Source organism: Hyperolius riggenbachi, chromosome 1, assembly GCF_040937935.1.
Source record: "Hyperolius riggenbachi isolate aHypRig1 chromosome 1, aHypRig1.pri, whole genome shotgun sequence".
Classification (NCBI taxonomy): domain Eukaryota; kingdom Metazoa; phylum Chordata; class Amphibia; order Anura; family Hyperoliidae; genus Hyperolius; species Hyperolius riggenbachi.
Window position 1 is genome coordinate 618,586,421 of NC_090646.1, and position 12,002 is coordinate 618,598,422.

Here is a 12,002-nt window from a genome sequence, read left to right on the forward strand (position 1 = left end):
AGTTGGTCATTTGTCTGTTGTCAGTAAATTTGTATCCGCAATGTCGGTATTTGTTTGCGGTGACCTTTGCATAGCGTGTGTATGAACTCAAAACCAATGTTAGTTACCTGGTAACACCATTTTAAGTAACCTCCAGGACAGGTCCACTATGAGAGGTTACGGACCTGTCCTGGAGGTTACTGGAAAACCAATGTTAGCTACCTGGTAACACCGTTTTTAGTCACCTCCAGGACAGGTCCATAGCATCTCGTGGTGAACCTGTTCTGGAGGTTACTGGAAAAACCACGCAACCACAGACACAAACTACAACCTACATTGCAGATAGTGCCTTGACCCAATTGAAAACCTAGGACTCTAGATCTGTAAAGAGACAGTTCTCGCTTTTAGTCATAATGCGATATAAATTGCCTTTCTTACCACTCTGCACTGCATATCTGTTCTGGATACTTTTCTCCCTGAAGACATTGGGATTTCTGGCCAGTGTGGCCTGCAACAAAACCGGTATGTCTCCTTCTGGATCATCACTTCCCAGGTTATCTTTCAGCTCTCTGTAAAGGGGACAAGCAAATGGCTTAATAAACATTACATATGTACAAGACACCTTCAACATCTGCTAAAAGGTGCAATGTAAAGTATAGCTGAATACCTACTCATCTGTCACAACTGCAATAGAGTTGATAAAACACATTGTCCAGGTAAAAAAAAAAAAAAAAAGCTAAAATCTATAAGACACCATTTTCAGTTTCCATAGAAACAACATAATGTAAAAGCTTTTCACAATGCCTTTTGTGTGGAGTTTTTTTAACGTGTTGCTCAATACTGTGTTGGAAAATTTATAGCACACTTATTGGCTATTTGGTTGGAGCTCCACTGACGAGAATGTTTGATTTTTCAACATTTCCAATTTTCACTTCCAGCTTTACCTACCTTACCAAGACAGGGAGGTCAGGGTCTGGGCATTAGTGTCATGGCAGAACACACGGGTTGCTAAAAGGACCACTACAGCAAAAAAAAAAAAAGTAAGCAGTTAAAATCTGATAGAACTGACAGGTTTTTGTCTAATCCATCTCCTCATGGGGGATTTCTCAGGGTTTTCTTTGTTTTCAAAAACATTCCCTTAACGACAGTTGCTCAGTCCAACTGTCAAAATAGTGTGCAAGTGGGTAGGGACGCTGGCTGGCAATTTACTATTGTGGCAGTTAGACTTAGCAAATGCCGTTCAGGAAATGCTTTTGAAAACAAAGAATCCCCAATGAGGAGATGGACTAGTCCAAAACCTGTCAGTTCTATCAAATTTTAACTGCTTACTCTATTCGCGATAGTGGTCCTAAGAATTGAACTTCATCCCAATCAGTAGCCGATATACCCCCTTTTACATGAGAAATCTATTCCTTTCCACAAACACACCATCAGGGGGCGCTGTATGGCTGATATTGTGGTGAAACACCTCCCATAGGAAACTGAGGACCATGTCCTGGCAGTTTCCTGTCTGTGAACCTCGTGGGAAATACCGGTTTACAGCTGTTTCCAACTGCCAAAAAAGGAAGTAGCAGCTACTTCCAGTGACATCACCTGCCAGCAGTAAAAATATCACCATGTGATAAATGTCAGAATGTAAATCAGGGAGAGGAACGCTTTTACAATGGGCAAACACTGACTAAATCATTTATACATAATTATTGTAAAAATGAAGCACTTTATTACATTATTTTCACTGGAGTTCCTCTTTAAAGTTCCTTAACTCAGCAGCATACTGTGTCAAATAACCGAAAACCCCATTTGAGGTCTTGTGGAGTGCATGCCTCAATAAGTCAGTGCTATTTTGGCGGCACAATGGGTACCTAAACAATTTATGTCTGATGGATGTAATGTTTTGGGTGATCAGTGAAACTACATTAGAGGCAATAAGACTTCCCTTATTCACAACCAAGCACACATCTAACCAAATACAACAAAACCCAGCAATATCGCCAAAAACCGTCTATACTCACATGTGATCTGTGGACACCTGGTTTAGGCTGTGAACAAGCTGTGACACCAGAGGCTCATCCCTGCATGCCAGAAGGCAGTTGACCTCTTCCGCTATCCGTCCATTAAAGAGGAGGCTCTTTGTCGTCGTAGCAGGTAAAGGAGATGGAAGAGGCAGCTGGTTCAACACTGTCGATGGAAAAATAAAAAAAAAAATTGGGTAAAGCTGCAGTAAGATGCCTCCACAAGTCATGCATTAAATTAGCAGACACATGCACACGCTTGCTCTGTGGCTTCAAGCTACAGTAAAGATACAGTAATTCTATTGTCCGCATGTGAAAAAAAAAAATCACCCACTTGGCAAGACCACTTTTGTTATTTGTCTGTTATATTGTACAAGAACTACTTCAATTCATTGCCTTACAAGAAATGTTTATAAACATGGCACACTCGGCTAGTCTCCTTTTATGACTTAAACACAAAATTACCAAATAGCAAAGCGTGTTCTTCAAGCGGAATTCTTGGTGTGTAATTATACTGAGAATTGAACACTGGGGATCCATCTGTATTCTTCCATGCAGAGATGCAGACTGGTCCTGTGAGACTGTCTCCATTCAGAAGCAGAGGACTGATTTGCTCACAAGCATGAAGGGGCATGGAATACAATACGTCAATCCAGTCACAGAAACCCCGCATGGTCATTTCCTTACAAATAATGAATGTTTAGCTTTTTGTTTTATAGAACAGATTTTTTTTCCCCACACCGCTTTACAAAGAGCACCATAAAATCCACACCATCGATTCCCAACACATATCCGGTCATATCTCAGTCCTGTGAAAGGCTCAGAAACAATGTCCCTAACTAGAGATGATCAATGAAGATCTTTTCCAGAGTGCACAGAAATGAAATGCATATTGTAGGAGCTTCATGCCAATTTAGAAATTCAGTTTGAAGCTGCATTCAAATTTGTACACAAGGGATGTACAATCCTATAATTATAGGATTGTATTGCAGCCCCACATAGGGTTATGGTCAATGGGATACTGTCGGACGCTTCCAGCATCTGGAATCGTACCAGGCAGGGGTGCTTCCTTTACGGTTTGTGATACACATGGAGAATTTTGCCAATGCCCTCAGAGTTTAAAAGAATATGAATGGCTTGATAATACGAGACTGAAACTACAAAATAGCCTTACATGCAGATGATTTGCTGTTATATCTAGATACATGTAAGAATGGAGGCGCCCAAGTGTAAAAATATATTTATACTTCTAATAGTTAAAATAAGAATGAGAGGTAACTCATCTCTCAGGATGACAAAAACACCAGTAATACTGGAAAAGTATTTATACAAAACACAAAATAGAACACACGTTTCAATGTTGCAGGGATGAGCAACGGATGAATTCCGAATAGGTTTTTCCCCCCGGAATTCATCAGGTAAATAGCACATCAGTTTTGGTTTTTTTTTTGGGGGGGGGGGGGGGGGGACGCATCTGTCCCATGGTGCGTTCCAATTCACGGTCATGTGACTACAGCACTTTCTCCTTTTGGGTTGGATTGGAACGCAGCGTGGGAGGCGCCGTGGGACGTATTAAAGCAGAAGGCTCCTGGGTAAGTTTAACCCTCCCCGTCGCTCAGGTGTGCTAATTACCTGGATGAATTCCGAATAAAACCTATTCGGAATTAATCCGTTGCTCCTCCCTGCACTGGTACTATCCTGCTTCCTCAGGTCACTACACAATGCCTTGCAGCAAGGTGAACAGTATATGGGCGCCTCTGATCTCTGTCGTTATAGCTGACCAGCCCCCTGTTCTCTTCCAAATTTGGAGGCAGATGCCTTCTCCACAGTGAGCTATTTTACAATTAATCAAAACTTGAAGCATTAACGTTTCCTGCTCTTTCAGAAACTGTCCAGCGACCTGGCAAGCTGAAGTACATTAAAGCTGTCTTGGTTGGGCAGAATAAATGTGCTCAATATGAAGAACCTACCACGTTTCAAGTCATTCCTTACAATTTGTAGGCAAGGTGGCACAGTTAGCATCTTATCTCAGTGCCCAATGACTTATTTTTCTGCACAGAGTCCCTTGTCACCAGCACCACTTCACTTTACTGTGCCCACTTCCAAGGTGGTTGGAAGTTGTACCCCTTCCAAGGCTTGCATATAGACAAGGAAGGGAAGAAGGGGGGGGGGGGGGGGGTTGATATAAAGCAAGTGAACTCTAGTCAACAGTAGAGAGGGAAGGCGAGATGTCCCCTATACAAAATCATCAAAATAAATGACATACTGCAATACACACACACAAATAAATAAACAATTAATTCCAAAATAAATACAGTCTCTTGATTGGGCAAGATAGTCCATAATGAATGCATGATAGTAATTGCTCATATTTACCGACAGGTAGAATCTTTAAAAAATAAAGGACACCTGAGGTATATGGAGGCTGCCATATGTATTTTCTTTTAAACAATACCAGTAGTCTAGCAGTCCTGCTCGTCTTTCTGGCATCAGGAATGTTTAAATCACACACACCTGAAACAAGCATGAGGCTTACTTAAACTTTAGTCAGAAACACCTTATGTGCATGCTTGTTCAGGGTCTATTGCTAAATGTATTAAGAGGCAGCGGATTAGACCAGCAGGACAGCCAGGCAATCTGCTTTAAAGAGTAACTGTCGGACATAAAATCAAAAATCAATTCTTTATTTTTATCTGGTAAACAAGTAATAAGGATGCTAATCAGGCAATCCAAAACTTAAAATCACTATCACTTTTCTTGTTGATAAATGATCATTCCCCAGTTTACCTGACTCTTATTTGGTGCACAGAAAATTTGGTACTCAAAAGAAAAGTTGCAGGGCATGCTGGGTTGTCTTTTTTTGCTTCTCTACTTCCCCCCAGACTTAACTAATGCAGCCTGATTTGCTGAAGCCTCTTTCCCTCTGTTTTCACCTCCCACACCTCTGCTCCTCTCTGATTGGCAAAAATTTCTCAGGCTGAAACAATGTACTTTCTATAGTGAAGGGCGAGCAAATCAGGCAGAGGAGACTAAGGGCGGATATTACATCACAACTGGCTTCAAAATAGCCACAGTAAATATGGAAACTGTCTAGAATAGGATTCTCTACTTTTCCTTTATAGAATTCACAGGAATCATAACGTGAACAGTGCAATACATATGTGATGTAAGTAGAGCAAGTATTTATCTACTTCTATATTTGGTTTTTTTCCCTGAGATAGTATGGCTGACAGCTCCTCTTAAAAGGGAATAAATTGGTCAGCCTTCATATTCCTCTCACTTCAGGTGTGCTTAAAGTACAGCTGGCATGCATATAGAAAGGAGAAAACCGGTAACTGCAGAAAACTTCCACAGTGGCACAGGTAGCTGCCAAAAACTATTGCTTCACAAACTTATTTTTACAAATCATTTTGAGTGGCAGTTTTAAAACAACTCCTGTACAAATACGCTGTTTGGCTTTATATACAGAGGTGATTGTGAGGAGAAATGGGGTAAGAGTGATATGGACGCTGCCATATTTATTTCCTTTGAAACAATACATGTTGCCTGCCTACACTGTACCTTCAGTACTTCAGGCCAGACTCAAAACAAGGATAGAATGTCCCCAGGGGAGCACAGACCCCATACATATCAATGAGTGAAACAGCAAATCAATGTTGTATTTTATGTTATGCTACAAGGGGTGCAGTGCATTCATTTCAGATACCGTATATGTGACTACTGTAGTAAGGTCTTTAAAATTACTTTTGTCCTCATTTCATACATATCTGAAACAAATATGGGGATCCTAAACATGAAATTTCACTACACTTTATTTTAGTTGTGAATAGAGTGGAAGTTAAGAACCAAATGGATTTTTACACTGCTGTCAGTGTGCCTAAACAGACATTTAATCACTTCCTGCCCAGACAGATGTTAGTACAATTTACAAATTGAAATCTTTATTTTGGCAGAATAGGAAAGAGATGCAGCCTCTTTCAGATCTTTAACTGCCTAACAACTGCTCCACGCCGATTGGAGCCCCAGAACCACTCAACACCAACTAGCGTGAAGTGTTGGGGTGGAGATTGCGTGAGCCGATGCGCGCGCATCCCCACTTGAATGACGAAGCTCCGTTCCGTCATCAGCCTCCCAGTGGCGATCGCTGCTAGGGACTATTAACACAGTACAGCACTGAAATCTACACGGCTGTCCCCCTGGGAGTCAGAAAAGTGATCCCCTGTCAGATTGGCTGGCGGGGGAGGATTGAAAAAAAAAAAAAAAAAAAAAAAAAAGGTCAATTTATTAATAAAAAATTTAAAAAATAAACCAGGTAGGAGGGATCAGACCCCAGAAAAGGGGAGGGGGTGGAAGAATAACTTGTGTGCTGAGTTGTACGGCCCTCCAGAGACAGCGAGCCCTTAAAGAGGATCTAGAACATCAAAAGATCCCCTGGGGGTACTCACCTCGGGTGGGGGAAGCCTCCGGATCCTAATGAGGCTTCCCACGCTGTCCTCTGTCCCACGGGGGTCTCGCTGCAGCCCTCCGTACAAGATGACGTCATTATTTACCTTCCCGGCTTCTGCGCAGGCGCTCTGATGGCTGTCGGCTCCGAACTACACGGAAATACCCGATCGCCGTCGGGTCTGCTCTACTGCGCAGGCGCAAGTTTCCGGCGCCTGCGCAGTAGAGCGGACCCGACTGAGATCGGGTATTTCCGTGTAGTTCGGAGCCGAAAGCAGCCACAGCGCCCCCGCTGGAGCCAGCAAAGGTAAATATTGATTTTACAGTCGGGCCTGTCGCCGGTTGTTCGGACGGCTGCAGCGAGACCCCTGTGGGACAGAGGACGGCGTGGGAAGCCTCATTAGGATCCCGAGGCCTCCCGCACCCGAGGTGAGTACCCCCCAGGGGATCTTTTTGAGGTTACAGAGTCTCTTTAAAGCTTTAGTGGCCTATTTTGTAAAAAAAATGGCCTGGTCACTGGGGGGGAGGGGTTTAAGACCACGGTCCTCAAGAGGTTAATGACCCTAAATTTATCACCGTATTTTTCAATATATAAGACGCACCTTTTTCTTCCCCAAAACGAGGGGGGGGTTAAAGTGGGTGTGTTTTTTAATCAGAATATCCGGTAACTAGCTGTGCAGAGTGTGCAGGGAAGCAGTTACCGCATCCAGACGCTGCACTCCTTTCCCCCCTCACTCCGGTCCTGCAGATGCACACACACTCCTCTTCTCCTCCGGCAGCTCACGAGAACCTGTATACTGCGCTGTGGCCGTCTGCCAATATACTGCTCCATTTCTCTGTACTTCCTGGTTGGCTCCTACTTCCTGAGTAGCTGTATCCCTGCATGACCCCAGCGGCGCACAAATGATGTATGGCAAGTATACCACTGGAGTCATGCAGGGAACCACTAATCAGGAAATAGGAGCCAACCAGGAAGTAAAGGACTGGAGCTGTGAAGCAGCAGGCAGCCATGATGTATGCGATCTTGGCAGCTGAAGGAGGAGAGCATGTACAGCAGCAAGACCAAAGCGAGAGGGAGAGGAGCGCGGCGGCAGAATCAGGTAAGAGCTTGAAGTGGTAGTGTAGCGCTAGTGCAGTGCAATGTTAGGTAGGGCAGTAGGGGTTAGTGTAGTGTAGTGCAGTAACTTACAGTAGGTGGTGGGGAGGCAGGGGTTTGTGTAGTGTGTAGGGCAGTATAGTGTAGCTTAGCTGGTAGGCCAGCAGTGGTTAGTGTAGTGTAGCTGAGCAGGGTAGCTTAGTTAGTGTAGTGTAGCTGGGCAGTGTAGCTTAGAGACAACTTGAGAGGAAAAGATCCATAAGATGCCCCTGCATGATAGAGGCACCAGGTTTAGTAAATGTTTCCCCTCTAAACCTAGGTGTCTTATAGTCTGGAGCGTCTTTATAGTCAGAAAAATACAGTACTTAAGACAGAGCTAAAAATCACAGGGACAAGAAATCAAGCCAGTTTCACACCAGCAGGAACACAGACAGCAGTAATAAACTGGCAGAGGCTCTAACAATTCCCTTCTGTATCCCAAAAAAAAAAAAAATTGTTCAGCTTGACGCTGTACTCTAAACTCTGCATAAGCTTTAACTCCTCTCTACTGCATAAAATGTATTTGCATAAAATGTCCATGCAAGACAAAATAAGCATTTCATAGACAAGTTTTAATCTTTAACCTATTCAAGGGTGTCAGTGAAAAAGTTAATAAAATATGGACACAGACCGCAAGAAAGGCATGACAGACATTACAACCCTTCAGCAGGCAATGCAAAGAAACGATTGAGAAAAAAAAAAAGCAAGGTACAAAAACAATGTGCAGTACTAGCCTGAGACGCCATACAACTGGTTGTGCTTATTTTGCTTACGCATAATTTCACATAAAACGTTGCACTGAATCACAAGTTTTCTTTAAATACCTATATGCAGAACTCTCACTATATAATGCAGTGTAGTTTAAAAAACAATTTTTTCTCTAAATTAAAAATGACATTTTTTAAAATTAATTTTTACAAAAACTTACAAGGTCTTTTTGAAAATGTAAATTTTCGACTTGTTCCCGTTTTAGTGCCATTCGTATCAGCGGGTCATTTAAAGTCGGGAACTATGTGGGCGCACGCAATTTGAAGACAAGTGAGATAAAGTGAAATGAAACCATCAGGGTTACTTACAGTCTGTGAGACTAGCAATTCCCGCTAGAGTTGTAATGGGAACATGAGGCATATCCCCATTCATCCTGAAGCTGTAGGATGGTGGAATCTATGCAGGTACTTCACTGGAGGTGCCACCTGTCATTACTTCCCATCTCCTACACACTGCAAAACAAAAAACGCTTGGTTAAAGATATGTACAATGCACAAACTATAGCTATAAAAAACAAAAAAACAACATATAAACAAACACAGACACAGCACATTTATATCGCGCTTTTCTCCTGGCGGACTCAAAGCGCCAGAGCTGCAGCCACTAGGACACGCTCTATAGGCAGTAGCAGTGTTAGGGAGACTTGCCCAGGGTCTCCTACTGAATAGGTGCTGGCTTACTGAACAGGCAGAGCCGAGATTCGAACCCAGGTCTCCTGTGTCAGAGGCAGAGCCCTTAACCATTACACCATCCAGCCAAAGAGCTTCAGTAGCTTAGGCTACATTCACAACGGGGAGTTCCATTGCATCCTCTGGAAATCCAACATTGCAACACAACAATGGAGGTGGAAAAGTCGTATCGCACATTGTGCATGCAAGTGCATAACATACAAAGTATGATTCACTGTAACTGTTATTATAGCAAACGGATCCGTTGCACCACACTGCTAACGCGCCAATGTGAACAGCAGTGTTACAATTGCATTGTGTTAGGGCTGCGATTATATTGTCCGACACCGCAGTGGTGTGAAAGTTGCCTTATTCAAATTATCACCTAATGTATTTAACTTGGACAATCAATTTTCCCCATATCTAAAAGGCTATCGATACAAATATGAAGCAAAAGGACATTTAAAGAAGCAGCACAATGTAACACTGTTCCAAACGCAGTAATGATTTTTGTCATAAAACAGATACACAAGAAACGTTAAGCAATTATATGCATGGATACTAAATGTGGTTTAATAATCTAGTGGATGTAATCACAGCCATACAAACAGGATCCCCATTTAAACATATACAGTTATTTGCTCTATGTTCTTTATTGCGGACCGGTGGTGTTTGTTTGAGGCAATGTAAATCTAGTTCATGTACATGGCTTTAATGCCACATTTTGCTACTGAGTTAAAGGCTAGTCCACACAGTGTCAATTTTTAGGAGCCTTTTAGAGTACTTTTACGAATATCTCTCTGCCAGTGACAGCAACGTATCTGTCCAGACGGCATACCTGCCAGTGCGCTTGCAGTGCGATGCTCCGCCCCTATCGCATAGCACAAATCCTCTCATTTGACCTGGCGACAGAGTGCACCGGTAGTCATATGTATAACGCCACATGCCCTTCACCGTCCCTCACCCAGTGACGTACTCCTTGCTGGACAGGAAGTCACTGGGATTCTCGGGTTCCTTGTCCTATTTGTGTCGTTCTGTCACTGTGCATGTGTGCCGCAATGCAAATGTGTTTAAAAGCTATGCATCAGCCCATGACTTACATTACTTTCGCTGCTGTGGAAGTCCGATAATAACGTGCTGTTGACTTTGCAAAGGCTTGGCAGCACATCGGGCATGTCCAGCAAAACGCAAAGGGGTAAGCGTGCTAGACCCCATAGACTTTCATTGCTGTTGCGTTACCCTGTGTGCAGAAAGGGTAACACAATGTAATGAAACTGGCCTAGTGTAAAAGGAGCCTCAAAGTAACTGCACATCACTCGTAGATGTACCCACAGTTAGATTGCCTAGGGCCTGACGGATATTCTTTGTTTTTATCTGCACCCTCTGCATTTAGTTTTGATTTCGATTTAACAGCTACTCTGCAGTTAAGTTGAAAGAACATCTCTGGTGTACATAAAAACACAGAGGTACACTAATGTTTAAATTAGTGCCCCAATACATTGTCTGTTTAATAAGATTTAATGGAACCCCATATCAGCCGAGTTCTAGTGCACAGCTCCCCCACCTTGCAAAAAGTGCCCGGGCCTTTTCTATTTCAGATGTAGAAAAGGCAGAGGCCTTTTTCTGCAAGGTGGCAGGGCTATACACCAGATCGCAGCAGGTATGAGGCTCGGGTAAATCGTATTATACAGGCGACGTGCCAGGTAACTCAGGTTGGCAATAACAGGCCGGGATGGCTGATGATGGGGTAGCTTCCTGGCCAGTAGCTTGGTTTTGTTCCCAAAAGCAGATGCTTTAAAATTTCCTAAGCTAAGCTTTGGCAGTGATGAAATGCCTTTTGTTACATACTTTCAATCAACAACATTGTTATATGCAAATTAGAGGAGTTGGAGGAATCAATCTGAGGAGTCGGAGTTGGATGAATTTTGTACTCAACAGCCCTGATCACAAGTCTGCCACATTGAAATTGAAATGGTTCCCTGGAAACTAAACATGCGTAACACTACAGGAAAGGATAATTTGTTTCACAATAGAATCTGTATTCCTCCAACCAGGGCTGTGGATTTGGTACAAAAATCAACTGACTCCTCAGTTTATGAAACCACAGAATCCATGTACCCAAAATTGCTCCGACTCAGACTCCAACTCCTTAGTCTAATGTTTACAAAGGCTATGGATTTGGTTCAAAAATCATCCAGCTTAGATTCAGTTTATTGAAACCACCGACTCCAGGTACCCAAAATTGTTCCAACTCCGAATCCACAGCCCTGCTTCCAACACAACCAAATGTAAAACTTTACAAGCTATATTGTAAACATAACCAAGGGAATATAAAATGTAATCTATAATAAAGTGGGGAGAACAGCTGACAAACTACATCTTTGTTTCATTTCATCACAGTAGAAATCATCCATGCATCTATCTAAGGAGGCGGGACTTATCAGTGTTTTGCCGGCTTAATTTTTGGTTACCTGGAGTCGGAGGCAGAGGTTTCATTAAGGATGATATTCGTACCGACTACACAACCCTGGTAAGTATTAGGACTAAGGAGTCGGAGTCGAGAAGTCAGAGCAATTTTGGGTACCTAGAGTCTGTCTCAAACTTCACTCAGATGATTTTTGTACTGACTCCACAGCCCTGATTATAATGCACAGGGAGTAGGTGGTAAGCAATTTTAAGACCTTAGCCTTCCACGCGGTGAACATGCAGCTATCAGCGCGGAGGAGGTCACAGATCGGTGCAAAAAGCAAAGCTATACAAAATACTTCTTTTTATCTTCTGTCCCAAAAGGTAGTGCATCTAATTTGAATGAATCAACTCTATTGCTTTTGAGAATAGACCGTTTTTCAGTTTTGGGGCTTAAGCAAGACCCCTTCACACAAACATGAGAGTGCACAGAACAAAGCATGTTGCACTATTCAGTGTGATGACCTACATACTTTCATTCAAGGTATTTTGAGAAATCTCTGAGTGAAGCAAGAAAAGTGAATGAGATAA

The 12,002-nt window shown here is 42.7% G+C and overlaps 1 protein-coding gene across 8 annotated transcripts in view; it reads right to left on the minus strand.

The window, feature by feature from the left end:
* Positions 1–12,002, minus strand: part of NIPBL (NIPBL cohesin loading factor) — a 205,443-nt gene that overhangs the window by 121,275 nt on the left and 72,166 nt on the right. For all 8 annotated transcript variants that reach the window (XM_068250774.1, XM_068250739.1, XM_068250720.1 and 5 more), the window contains exons 2-4: positions 8,646–8,789; positions 1,992–2,157; positions 418–548 (exon numbers count right to left, since the gene is read on the minus strand). In XM_068250774.1, coding sequence (XP_068106875.1) covers positions 418–548; positions 1,992–2,157; positions 8,646–8,709 — 361 coding nt within the window. In that variant the 5' untranslated portion in view covers positions 8,710–8,789. The remainder of the gene's footprint in view (positions 1–417; positions 549–1,991; positions 2,158–8,645; positions 8,790–12,002) is intronic.